The following is a 14,080-nucleotide window of genomic DNA, read 5'->3' as shown; positions in this document are numbered from 1 at the left end:
TATTTGCTTAACTTTTGAAAAATGACTTTTTTTTAGTGAAATGAAATAGATTACTTAAAATAGGAAAAATAGTAAAATAGGTTACCTTTATATGGATTTTGCCCTAAATTATAATTATGTTAATAATTTGCCTACTAATTAATTAATGTTTATCTTGACATCTCTTGCTCGTCTGGTGGTATCAATCGAAATATCGCCACTGCTTGTCTTTCCCTCCTCTTGTTTTCATGCCATCCTAATTCACATTATATATTAGTTAGTGTAATTTATATTTGTATGTAAATATAAATATACTTCAGTAACTAATTGAAGATACAACACATGTGTACTTATTTTAAATTTTGGGCATATATAAAGCTCTTTAATTTTTCTAAAAAGTACACACATAAATTTTTTTTATCCCTTGTTTTTATTCATGAAATTTACTTCGTATCATATAAAAAATATAAGTCACACCAAATGGATAATGACTTTCCTGTTCAAACTACTTAGATATACGCGGCCTAGCTGGGTTATCACATGACCGTTGTTTCTAACCTAGTCACCTCAAGATAGGTCTACTAGTAAGACTTGCACCGGAAACCTCTTCTAAGGAAATCATGACCTAATCTATCTTGAGATGGTTCAGTGTCAATCATAAAGCCCAATATTTAATGATGGGTCATGAATATTAGCCCGGTTCAGTGGATGTTTTATTCGATACTCGTTGTATACACACGAATGCATAGAAGCAAAACACGGACATAGTAAAGCACAGAGGGGATAACGATACCAATAGAGACATTAAACCCTTGATGATCAAGCTCCCGATATTCTTGACATAAGGCACACCATCCACAAAACGCGTTGATCGCACAATCACCAATCAAGCTTCCCTTTAATTTGTATTTTCTTCTCATTTTGACGCGATATAAACAAGTGTATGGGAATGTTAGCCACAACAAGAATATGAATACAAAGCTCGCAGCTCCTAAGCACGCACACAACGTCGCTGGCTCATACCATGCTGCATAGATTTCCCACAGTAAAAAAAATTAACATTATTTCAATCATATGTTTTCAACATTTATATCACATTATTAGGATATTCAACGAGAAAAAGCGAACAAAGTTACGGGAAAAAAGCTCAAATTCAAAACTATGCATAACATCAAATTGGGATTAAATGAAATTTGAATTTGATAAGAATTCATGAGCAACTTACGTGTATGTCCTTCTGTTAAGATCTCAGCGATCTCTCCAAACGTAATGCATGGACAAAGTGTCGTCATAAAGCCTGAAATTTGTAGAGAACATCAACCAAAGGAATTCATATGATCCACATTTATATTTATAATTAATGTATGTAAAGTGTGGATATAATTTGTGATGACTTACAATTTTTCATGTTAGAGGTACATTGAAAAAGACCGGTGGACCAATCTCGTTCATGATCCGGATACAAATGACTAGGAGCTTGTGTTGTTGTCGTCGTTGTCCCTGGTGGAAGGTGGTAGAATTGTGGAGGTACGCCCATTGGAAATTGTGGAAGTTGAGTTTGTATCATTGGAGGATTACATGTTGTTTGATAATGTCGTGGCGGTGCTAATACCATTGTTGATTGTTGCCATTGTGGTGGTGGTTGTGATGTCACCTCCGGCGGGGGTGGTGGTGGTGGTGGTGAGGATGGTTGTTCATGTTGGGGTGAATTCGGAGGGCTGTTGTTGGGGTGCATGTGGGGCTCTTTTTCGATTCTGGGCCCCACGGACTATCCAACAAGAGGTGTTAAATGGAGATGAAGAGAGGATCTGGGTTGTAATCAATAAGAATAATGTGTTTGAATTGATGGAATCAGAGGAGGATGAAGATGGTGAATGGAATTTGGATATCAGGTGGTTAAGGAATGGGTGAATGGAACTTTGACTTTGATGGCAAGATTTTGGAGAATCAGTTTTTGGTAAAAAGAATACTCCGTATATATTTTGCAGTGACAATATAAACGGTTGATATTTTGTGCTAAAATATATATAATCAAATTTTGGTGCTATATATTGTCAAGTATGATCTCGCATGCATTTACATGATGTACAATCGATCAACAAATGGCAGTTTTGATAATCTTGAGCAAGTACATCATTTTGAATGTTATGAATAAATCGATTATTTTCATTCAGAACCAAATTCTACAAAAATCTTTAAATCATTGTGTTTTTTATAAGCGGCGGTTAGAAGTCACTGACGAGAGTCCGAACGTGTTGTCGGAACTCATCCACCTGATCATTTCCTGGTACGAATATTATAGTTCTACCGCCCCTTAAAAAGAAACCCCTATGGCGACTCCATACAGTCATCGCGTGTGGTAAAGCTCCCTCGGGTGAAGCTCGAATATAAGTCGACCGCAGCATCTGAGGGCCATGAAATGGACGGGTAACCTCAAACGAAATATTTTACAGCTTAGAGGAATCGAACCCCTAGATTTTAAGCCATTTAACGCTTATCAAACACACCTTTTAGTTGTCATGTTCCACATTGAAAACACCTTGACATTTTCAATTATTGAAAACACCTCGTCCCCTGGCCTCGTTTTAGCCCATCTCAAAAGATCACCTTTTTCAGTCAAAACACATTTGGAATCATTACCCAACACGCTACTTTTGTTACATTACTTTAAAACCATTTTTATTGCAGTTTATCGAATTGAATACTTATATTTATTATATCTATCTATTTATCAATTCCTCAATATACATTGGAGTATCTATTTAAAGGCTACTCATACTTAAATCATAGTAAAAGAGCCAATCCAGGCCATGGCCATTGATTTATAGCTCACACATTGAACCAGGGCTGTTTATGTATCTCCAATCGCCACCAGGCCACTAATATTCACTGGGTTCACCACACACCAAGTGGTGGGATCATATGAAACCCTTGCAAAATATATGTACGCTGCGATCTATTTCAATAAAATAATTGTCGGCCCCCATTAAATACAAATTACACAATATTTATGTATTAAGACTAAAAATTTGGGGGTTAACCATCTTTCCTTTACTAATAATCATGAAAAAATTATACCAGTGGATGTGCTGGCGTTGATTTAATACTTCAATTCACCTGACCTTTGGGCGGTTGTTGACGAAGAGACTGATGACTTACTTGATCCACGCACATTATATCTTTCGTACACTTGTTCACGATTTTCCGACCACCACGTCTCCGCTTGGTGCTCCCCAAACCTCCTGCGGCTGTAAAAAGGGTCCAGGAAAGTATATCAAGTACTTGAGATTTGTTATAAAAAAAGGGAATTATGTATAAATGTGCAATATTAAAATTTGTATCATGTATACCGGCAAAAACTAGATAAGGTGTCAACCAATTTAGTAATACATGGGTCAATTTGGGTCTTTTTATATAGCAAGGCCCAAAGTGTAGCTAGTGGGGATTGAACCTGGGTCTACATTGGAGATCCCCAAGCATCCAACCATTAGGCCACCCTCTTGGGGCTAATTTGGGTAATCTTACCTCTAACAGCTTAAAAGAAACAAGTCACACGAGTCAAAAGTCAACTAAAATGGACTTTGACTGTAAAGAACCTTCTAAATCATTTATTAAAAAGATTCTAAAAGCACAACACATTTATAACCAACTCTAAAATTATAAGAATAGAGATTCAATCAACCCCACCCTACCCGTTTGGGCCCCTACAAACAAATGTGTTGTGTTTTTCCCTATTACCCATCCATCTTGACACCCCCAAACAAAACCCATGGACCGTATACATTAAATTTATAAAATATATGTATTTCAAAGGTAAAATGTACCTGAACCGCACTCTTTTAAGATCTCTGGTCCCATCACGTAGAGCCACAAGAGTTATATACACACCGGGCTCATATTGTTCGATCCATTCAGCCTCAACATGATTAGTTGAAACTGTATTAGCAACTGCAGAACTCGGACTCATAGGTTTCGAACCGTTATTCTCATCATCATGTGGAGACACAGATTCCCTGTTTTTAACAGCCTCCGGCACATAATTATTGGTTCCCAGTGGGGCCCGATTCTCATCCTTCCCACTAGAGGTCCTATATTCTCGGCTGCTACTATTATACTGCGTACGGTCATCAGCTTCTGTGGTTCCGATAAGCGTCTCAGTGGGACCCGGTGACCCGTTTGACACCAACTTATCATCTTCATTAGCATCAGCATAGTTAAGAACATTATTCTGGTCCAAGCCATTTATTAACCCGATGTTATCAAAGTTGTAGGACCCTGGTGGCAATCTTTCTGCCATATCCTTGAGCTGCAATTTAGATAAAACTGATAAGAAAATTGCATAAAGAGTAAAATACTGTGAATTCAATTAAAACACATATGACGATCAACCAATAATACGCAACCTACAGCAAGAGAAGGCATATTCAACCCAAATATACATATAAATAGATATCTATTCAGGTTGCATTTATTAGGGCACAGATGAAATGGAAGCAATTGGCTATAAAGGAAAACAAAACAAATGGCCAAAAGTTACCTTTAGTGTATGGTTTACAAAGATGATTTCAAAATTATAATGCTCAGAAAATTGTTAGTATGTCAGCAACCATTTAAAATGCACTTAAAACTTAACCCAAACCCATCTTACACCAGCTAACAGATTAAAGCATAAACTTTTAGAACTCACCTGGGCCGTAAGAGTTTTTATCACATCTTTCGCGGCTTTACATTTAGCAGATTCTTCAGCAGCCAATAGCATAGCTTCTTGAGCTTTTTTTCTTGATTTTAGCAGCTCAACTTCTTGAATGTCACAATGATGCCGCAGGGTGTCAACCTTTAAAGGGTATAACAACAAAGGCCATTTTAGGAGATCAGATATACTCAAACAGAATACAAAGCAGGTGAAGATATGGCAATTTTGACACGAGTACTTATTATTGAGTTGATTCAAGTTATCTTTTAGTAAAATGATTGCTCAAACAGAATACAAAGCAGCCACCTTTATATGAGTTGTGAAGAGGTGGCAATTTCAACCCATATGAATGGGTAGTTCCAAGTTATGTTTTATCGCTAACAGGATAATTAACCAAAGGAAGGGACTGGAAAATGCTCATTTTAATTTTAAGTTAATACTCGTAATGCATAAAGGCTTCTATTTCATTTTACTCAATCACGTTAACAATAATATATACTTCTAGAAATCAATTTGACATGCTAATTGTTTTCAAAATTTACAAATACTGGACAAAAAGTGTACTATACTATCAGGTCAATCTGGCCTGACCCATTTCTGCATGTATAAAATAACCACCCAAAAGTACATTACCCAGCCGCATTTTGCCACCAATTGTCTACGGCGTACCTGCCCGCGCAATTTAAGAACTTCTTGATTCAAAAGCTCGTTTGTTTGTTTCAGATTATTGGCAACTCCTTTGGAAAAAGAAAGCCCGGATGTTGTCGGAACAGGTGTTGCAGAACGTGGAGGGCTCGATTTTCTAGAAAACGGGGACACCGACCTTGAGCTAACACCCGACTGAATATTAACCGGTTTAGGAATCACTCGGCGAAAATCACCCGATAACACAACATCTTTGAGCTGCATTAAAGATGGCGTTTGAGATGACCGACTAAGAAAGGTGTCACCCTTTTTCCCTTGCTTAACTGCTTTGTTATCTAAAAGTTTAATTAAATCTTGATTAGAAAGCATCCCCGATTTTGCTAATTTAAGCTCTGTTTTATCTAACCGATCCTTGTTTTCGCCCGATAACCTCGGTTTAACATTCCGTTTGATCTGGGCTTCAGCCATTTTACTCAACTTTGTAAAACATGAATCACACACACGATACGGTTTTCCGGGATTAGGGGCAAGGGCAGCTCGTGGTGCTTTTTTTGAACTACACGAATGGCAATGAACGAGCCCGCAGTTATAACAGTTGTGCCTTTTTCTAGTGAATCCAAACGCCTGTCTGCAAGACGTACACTGAGATATTTCAGCACCCGAAACCCATTTATGAACACAAATAGCAGCTGTATAGTTTGACCCACAAGTTATATACTTAACGTGTCGATCTTTCAAGGATTCAACAATAGTTGGTTCTTTACGGTCTTCAACGTCTCCATGGCCTAACCTCCCGTTAGCTCCCTTCCCCCACGTATAAACCTCGTTTTTCGACGTTAATACCACTACATGATATGCACCACAAGCAATTTCTTCGACGGATGAAATCAAAACGTTACAATCTAATAAACAAGGTAGTTTCCCGTCACATTGAGGATTTCCGAGCTGCCCATAAACAGTGCTTCCCATTGTATAAACATTACCTGATGTGGTCAAACCTACGGTCAAACTATGCCCACATGCAACTTTGTAAAAGTTGTAGTCAATGAGTGCGGGCACACACGTTGGTTTAAGCCGAGGCTCTTTATCACCATGACCAAGACGGTTTTTATCTCCATCGCCCCATGTAAATAACTTACCACACGAAATACTCGAAGTCGATTGTGTAACGATAACATCGACTACAGCAGCCGTATGCCATACGCCACACGCAACCGCAATCGTCCTTAAACCCGAAAGAGACTCGACCTCTTTTGGGTACGAAACGCTAACCCGATCACCATGACCCAAAACACCAAACGTCCCGTCACCAAACGTAAAAAGCTGTCCAGCAGACGTTATTAAAGCAGTATGCCACGGACCACACGTTACTGAAGCAACACGAAGTCCTTCAAGCGGGCCCGAAATTCTCTTAGGTATCCAATGACTGACATCTGTACCGTGCCCTAAAAGCCCGACATTATGTGTACCATCACCCCACGTATACATCTCGCCGTACGATGTAACCGCGCATGTATGAAACTCACCACAAGCTACAAAATCGATACTCGATACAGCCAACGATTCAACTAAACGAGGCTCGGTAACGTCTTTACCGACACCATGACCGAGTCGGCCTCCCGATTCCTCACCCCACGTAAAAAGTTCACCTTGGCGGGTCACAAGTGCGGCATGTCGCACACCACATGCGATATGATTAACGTCCAAAACAACATTCGATTCTAAAGGTCGAGGAACAAGCACATCGGTTCTCGTACTCAAAACATTCGTGTTTCGGTCTGGGCCGAGTTTAACAACATCATCGCATATTACCTCGCCCCATATATACACATCACCTAAAGCATCACAGTCATCGGGGCCCGACCCATGACTAGAAGTACTTGGGGCACTAGACACGCTAACCCTAAAAGCATCAGAACTTGAACCTTTTAGTTGCATTGTTTGATCTGAAGCTGCATACAACCTCTCAAAATTTGTGGAAGTTTCTAGAGTATAGATCTTAGGAGAAGTGGTTGGGTTTGAACTAACGGAAACGTCTGGGGAACTAAGATGTATAGGAGCACTAACGGAACTGTCGCTAGCACTGGTTGATGCTAAATCCTTGTTATCCTGCACTCGATCACAACCACGTTAGATCTTCAGATCTTTTATTGTGTAATATATACGCACGTGCGCGCGCACACACACACACACACACAAAAAACCAACACGTGAAAAATTTCTAGATGGGGAACATACATCAAGGTGAAATCCTCTGTCACTCCTAACATCAATCTTCGAGCGACCTCCTTGTAAAGATGAAAGCAGTGCTCTGAAGCCAGCTATCCAAACTTCAGCCTCGACTTTATCCTTGCAAATCTAAAACACAACGTTATAGTTAAAAGAAAAAAGTATATCTACGATTTCAAATCAAAGAGAGAATTTGGGTTATATGTTGTAGACTAATGATACAAAAACATCGTAAAACTCTTTAAAAATTAGAAACCGATTATAACCACAACTTTTGAAATCATATTTGATGAAATATTTATTAATAACTATTTTAATTTAGACTTCTCAACAAATGCTTTGGTCAATTTAACACAAACCGTGTTGACCAGCACCAAAAAGGTTTGACATGAAGCTGTTTTAATGTGCTACTCAACCCGCCCGACTCGCCCAGTTTGCCACCTCCAGTTGCATATGAAAAAGGAATACAAGACATTAATTACTAACCAAGTCAAGAGATCGTTTCCCGTTGTTATAGATGAGAGAAAATGAAAGGTAGTCCTTTTCGGGATGGAGATAACGTCGGAAGACAGCCTAGTAACACATCATTAACCGAAGCATTACTCATCATGTATACTTGTGCTATGAATAGGAAACGATGATATGAACGAAGCCAGAAGGTATTATGACATTATATATAGAGAGGTATTCAAATAAGAACATTCTTATTCTTATTTTAAAGAATGGTAAAATGGTATAAGAATGATTATCAGGCACATATTTAATTAGTTTAAAATTAAACAATTTTATATTATTATTATTATTATATTTATATAAATAATAAAAAGAGGGATATAAATGGAATTTAACATCAATATTTCCACATAAACCTCCTTATATTTCTCATCTTTATCCCATGATCTAGATAACGGCATCACAAGTCACAACCCAGTGCTCATAAATACCTGGACTACAAATCCAAATAAATTCTTGATTTAATTAGCTTTGCATTGTGTTAGTTTTCATAGATTATATGTAAATAATTAGTGACCTTGACATTTTATATAATCAAAATGGGATGCATCTCATACTCTTCAATACAATTTTAACAAGATCCATGTACATACAACCTTTCTTCTACATACAACAATTTATCTACAATACATATTTATTAATGGTTGTAATTAGGATGCAATCAACAAATAGAATTGAAAGTAGAAATCCAATCAATAAAAAATGGATGCATTAATGAGGATAAATCAATTTAGAGTGAATGCATCAAGTTATGATTTAAGAAAGCTATACTCCAATCATGCAGATAATTAATTACTTACAGATGCAGTAGTGTGCGGATATTAATATCCAAATCAGCCTGACGATTTTATGCATATGTGATGACTGATTTTGAGGAGTGGATGAATACCTATTCTGCCCTTTACTATATAGAGGCTTATAATCAATCTTACTGTTTTCTAAAATAAGAATGTTCTCACCCGTACACACACACACACACACACACATATGCTTATAAGATTGTAAGAGACTCACGGTTCTTTGTCCAGGTATAATTCTAGACACGGTGGCTAACTTCAAGCTCCTTTCACCACTGCCTGAGATCCATATTAAAGTTGATTCATCCTATATGCATACAGATGTCATTAGAAATCATCAAATAACATGAGGGAAAAAACAGAGTATAAATCACTGTGTTTCGCCCATGTCATCACCTCATGAATACTATGTATATACTGATTAAAAGATGGTAACGCAATATAATTAGGCAACTACACAGCAAACCAAAGAGTACAAGAATCAAGATGAGAAACTAACAGGCAAGAACATGTCAAGGTCAATTTATGTAATTAAAGTACCCACTGGTGACTATCCGATATTTGGGAACCTCGCATGTGGAGTTACCGCTTTTCTTTTTGTCACCGTTATGTAATTTACTTACATGATTTATATAGAAATTAATAAAAAAAAATCTCCATACAGGTGCATCTTTTGTGCCTAAAATGGCGTCAACAAATGTGTTTATCTTTCAAATCCATATATGCTTATTGTTGTTTCACAGAGGTGATTGATTGATATATGTTGCCTTTAGGTATAAACTATTGATTGTTTTCCTTATGTGAAACAAGACTACATATATGATTTTAGAAATCATAAAAATAGAAACCGAATGGTGATATTTGTTGTAAGGTGAAGAAAACAATTAGTAAAACTCACATGCGAAAGTCTAAATGGACAGAATTTGGGCTTCCCCTTACGACCATATTTAAGCAGCTGAGCACCCTTCTTCAAAGCAATTAATGCCTGCAAGAGGTAAGAGGACTAAATAAGAAGGATGGAACTGCTAATTGCAAGAACATGTTAACACAGTATGACTGATCGGACCTTTTAAATTTGGATATAACAAGTCATCCAGAAACAGTTATCATCTTATGATCTTTCAAATGGATCATATTGGTACGACAGACCATACATAGGAAAAATGTCACATATGTGATGCACTTTAAAATTAGGCCAATGGTTCATGCAAAATCATTCCTTATATCAAAAAGTATTTTGTAGAATAACTACACGGGAAAACAATGGCAAAAGACACGGTAGCAGGGTATCATGTTAGGGTGCAAATCAAAGTCCCACATCGGTCATGGGACAAAAACAAATGTATGTATATAAGTCTAAGGGAAAGTCATTCTATCACCAATTGGTTTTAGAATAAGGATGGACTCTTGGACTTATATTGCAGGACATTGTGTTTGGGCTATACGATCCTTACAAATGGTATCAGAGCTGGGCCATAGCCCCGATGTGGTGGACGGCGCAGTAGGGCGCACCCCTGAGCGCAGGGTGTGACGTGGCGCATCCCTCGGTGTTGCCAGCGATGAGTGGTGTTGCCAGCGATGAGTGGACCCAGCTCTCGTTCGAGGGGACCCTAGCACGATGAGTTGATCCTGGAAGCCTTGTATCGAAATCTCCCTGCCCTCCCACCAGGTTGAGAGTTCCGAGTTGGCGGCGGTAAAGGTTGGATCCGAACTATCGTTGGAGGGGAGGCCCAGATGGACTTGGGCTATACGATCCTTATTAAGTAATTAGGCTGCGAAATCAATCACAAGCACACACAATAACCGAACTAAAAACACAGAAAAAAATAAAGGCGGATGGCACCGAAGCCTACACCTCAACATATCAAGCAATGTATCACCTAAAGGTACAGAAAAACAGAGCACCCCATAGAGTCTCAATATAAATACAAGACAATTTTCCCATGCCCATTAGTGCACTTAAATGGCGCACCTCCAACATTTGAGCCTATTTTATTAAAAATAAGCTGGAGCCATTAGATCTACTCAATTTATTTTTATTGTACAATGATACGAAAACCCCTTTTATCGCCATAGTTACAATAAAATCCAGAAAAACATGAGCAACACAGAGCAATACCTAGCCATTAAGCCTTTTAATCTTTCTCTCCTAATAATTCTTCAACGTCTAGTATAAGTCTTTAGCATGTTAGATACTTCTCTTACATCAAGAAAAGCCCATACAAGTTACGCAACGCACAAATCTCTACTCTTCAAATTTTACAAATCTTTGAATTTAATTCATATATATTTCTCTCTCTTAAAAGCAAAACAATTTTCTCCGTGCATGAGTGTTTATCCAAACTGAAGTTACTTAAAGTATAGGCATTACTTCTCTTTTTTGGTGCCATTAAGTCTAAAAGAGGAAAAGTGAACACTTCCTGATATAGCTTATACTGTTAATTTATCATACGCCATAATTCATTTATATGTGGTTGTTGGGTTTAAAAAGATTACACCTCTGATATTTTTATACAAGACAGCGTTTTGACTCAGTGGCGAAACTTGAACCTGACCTGAGATGAGGCGAAACTTGAACCCGACCTGAGAGGGGGCGAAACTATTGAAAAAGGGTAAACACTAAAAAAAACGTTATGTTTTAGTAATTTTTTTTTTTAAATCGAGCTGGGGCAAATCCCCCTTTGAATACACTATGTTCCGCCCCTATTTTTGAGAGCTTTAGAACTGAAACTATCACTAAAAATATTTATTAAAGTAAGCAACCTCAAAAACTTTGATTTCCAGTTACATCTATCATAAATCCTTTTGTTCAGATAATGGTGGGCAAACCCCATTCATATACTCAAATCTCATTTTGTAGTTAGCACCATTTATTTGGCAATGCACCATGACTATCCTCACCATCAAACATTCAACCCGTTCAAATATCCACCCGAAAAGTATGGCATCTCATTCGTCTTTCACTAGACACGCATCCTTCTTCCATAACCAACAAAAATACCATTTCAAGTCATGACATTGGCACTAGAAGAATTATATTCTTCACCGTTTCGAGCTAGGCCAATAAGGAAATGCAAGACTGGTATATAAATGAGACAAAATAGATGCAATAGCCTTACCGAAAAAGCCTTAAATATTCAATAGCACTATCTATAGTTATCAATCATGACTGGTATATAGATCCTAAGTGCTCCCACTTACTTATAGTTATACTTATCAATCAACTGGCAACCTTAAATATTCAATAGCACTACCAGAAAAGCCCTATGTTTTCTTCAATCATACCAAAACTTCCATTTACAACAACTAGCACACACATAAAACATAAATATTAAATTAAATATAATTAATAATAATTATATATATATATATATATATATATATATATATATATATATATATATATAATAATAATAATAATAATAATAATAATAATAATAATAATAATAATAATAATAATAATAAATCTAGTAAAATCCATAACTCACAAAGTATATAAATTAGCAAGACTTAAAATTAGGAATATATATATATATATATATATATATATATATATATATATATATATATATATATATATATACATACATATATACATATATATGTATATGTACATGTATATATGTAGGTATACCTGGTCAATGTCACGATCGGTGTAACCGTGGCTAAAAAGATCTGCCATTCCATGTGACGTAATCACCGGAGCACCACCAACAAACGCCGGTCATTATCAATTGAAATCACTTCAAATACCATCAAACGTTTTACTTTGCATCAAAACCCTAATTACTGAGCTAATTACAAAAATCGAAGAAGCAAAAACCCTAGAAAAACAGCAAAATCGGTGATGCAGATCTACAATCAAGCTGCTGGTGTTGATTTGAATTTAAAGGAGTAGATGAACTGAAAGCATTTGGTAAGTTTAAGACTAAAAAGGTGAAAGAAAAAGAAAGAAATGGGAATGAAGAAGAGAGTAGAGACCGGAGAATTTGACAAAATTAGAAAAATTCCGCCACACAAACCAGGAAAATATTTCTGTTTCCAATGACTTCCCTTTTTCTTTTTTATAATTATTTCTTTTTTTATTTATTTATTTACTTTCATTCCACCTCATAGTAAGTGCCATATCATTTTTTATTACATTAAGTTTTGATTAATTTACTTTATCTTTTAATTTTAATTTAAATTTAAATTTAATTTAATTTAACTTAATTATTAAAAATAAGTATATAATTTTTTTATATTACCACAAGTATATCATTTTGTTTTGTAGGATACACATTATTTGAAAATGATTTTGTAGAAAAAAAAAATATTGAAAATTGTTTTGTAGGTCACTATTCGGTTAAAAACTTATCGAAAATTATAAAAGCATGCAAGTACATGTGCATAAAAATAGAAATATAATATAAAAACGTTAATTAGAAAATACATGGGTATTTGTATTCTTTTTACATTTTCTCAATGCGTTTTTAGGTGAATTTCATATACATTAGATAACATACAAATTTGGTGTCGTATACAAATAAAACGATAAACTTGAGTTGCCTCAACTATATATAAATCGTTATTTGATTAAAAAGTTTATTTAGTGAACAATTCTAAAACCTTATAACTACTAGTATTACTTTCATTTTTGTTAAGAACAGAAATTTTGGCATCGAATCATCTCATTTGTCACTCACACCCGTTAGGAAGAAACTTCTCGCATCCATCACGTAAAGCGTACCCGAAATGCTATAAGTTAACTATTTGGCCCGCACGGAGTGAAGAATACCAGAGGCACAATCTTGGAGAAAACTTCTCCCACCATTTGAACATGCACCTATTTTTTCAAAGATACGGGCTCAGAACCAACTGAGACTTTTTACCACTCAACTAATAGTTCGGTGGTTCATTTTTGTTACATTTAAAAGGACATTTTCTAAATTACATGGTTCTAAAGTGTAACAAGTAAAGATTGAACATGTGTCTTCTTGAAGATTTTCAAGCATATAACCACCATATCACCCTTTAAGGTGTAAGAACTTCTTTATTTTCAATTTCAAATGTCTATAGTTGCAGAGTTCATTTATTATAAGAACTATACATTACTTTACTATTATAATAATGATTCACAAAGTTAAAATATAGGTGTTATGATTCGCACTAATTTCTAAAACCGCATCTTTAAAACATATATTACATTTATAACATAAAGAGTACAAATAACATTCAAAACTAA

The 14,080-nt window shown here is 36.1% G+C and overlaps 1 protein-coding gene and 1 long non-coding RNA gene across 2 annotated transcripts; both read right to left on the bottom strand.

Annotated features, from left to right (window-relative positions):
- Nucleotides 1-934: 934 nt before the first annotated feature.
- Nucleotides 935-1,436, bottom strand: LOC139902977 (uncharacterized). The gene is made up of 3 exons (XR_011777828.1): nucleotides 1,378-1,436; nucleotides 1,205-1,276; nucleotides 935-1,006 (listed from the first exon to the last, which is right to left on the bottom strand). It is a non-coding gene; the product is annotated as an uncharacterized lncRNA (long non-coding RNA).
- A 1,227-nt stretch (nucleotides 1,437-2,663) lies between these two features.
- On the bottom strand, nucleotides 2,664-12,862 carry LOC139902944 (PH, RCC1 and FYVE domains-containing protein 1-like). The gene is made up of 9 exons (XM_071885662.1): nucleotides 12,491-12,862; nucleotides 9,755-9,841; nucleotides 9,074-9,163; nucleotides 8,033-8,119; nucleotides 7,556-7,675; nucleotides 5,342-7,426; nucleotides 4,667-4,813; nucleotides 3,804-4,285; nucleotides 2,664-3,227 (listed from the first exon to the last, which is right to left on the bottom strand). Exons 1-9 carry the CDS (start codon nucleotides 12,536-12,538, stop codon nucleotides 3,080-3,082), a joined length of 3,294 nt encoding a protein of 1,097 aa, XP_071741763.1. The 5' UTR covers nucleotides 12,539-12,862; the 3' UTR covers nucleotides 2,664-3,079.
- Nucleotides 12,863-14,080: the final 1,218 nt, after the last annotated feature.

This window comes from Rutidosis leptorrhynchoides, chromosome 3, assembly GCF_046630445.1.
Source record: "Rutidosis leptorrhynchoides isolate AG116_Rl617_1_P2 chromosome 3, CSIRO_AGI_Rlap_v1, whole genome shotgun sequence".
Taxonomy (NCBI): Eukaryota; Viridiplantae; Streptophyta; class Magnoliopsida; order Asterales; family Asteraceae; genus Rutidosis; species Rutidosis leptorrhynchoides.
This window is presented reverse-complemented; position numbering and strand designations above follow the sequence as displayed.

Bases quoted from the DNA above. Each gene is read 5' to 3' on its own strand.
- LOC139902944 (XM_071885662.1), bottom strand. From the start codon at position 12,538: ATGGCAGATCTTTTTAGCCACGGTTACACCGATCGTGACATTGACCAG. The intron at 9,164-9,754 runs GTGAGTTTTACT...GTATGCATATAG, and splicing joins GTCCATTTAGACTTTCGCAT to GATGAATCAACTTTAATATG. The intron at 3,228-3,803 runs GTACATTTTACC...CCCTTTTTACAG, and splicing joins CTTAAAAGAGTGCGGTTCAG to CCGCAGGAGGTTTGGGGAGC.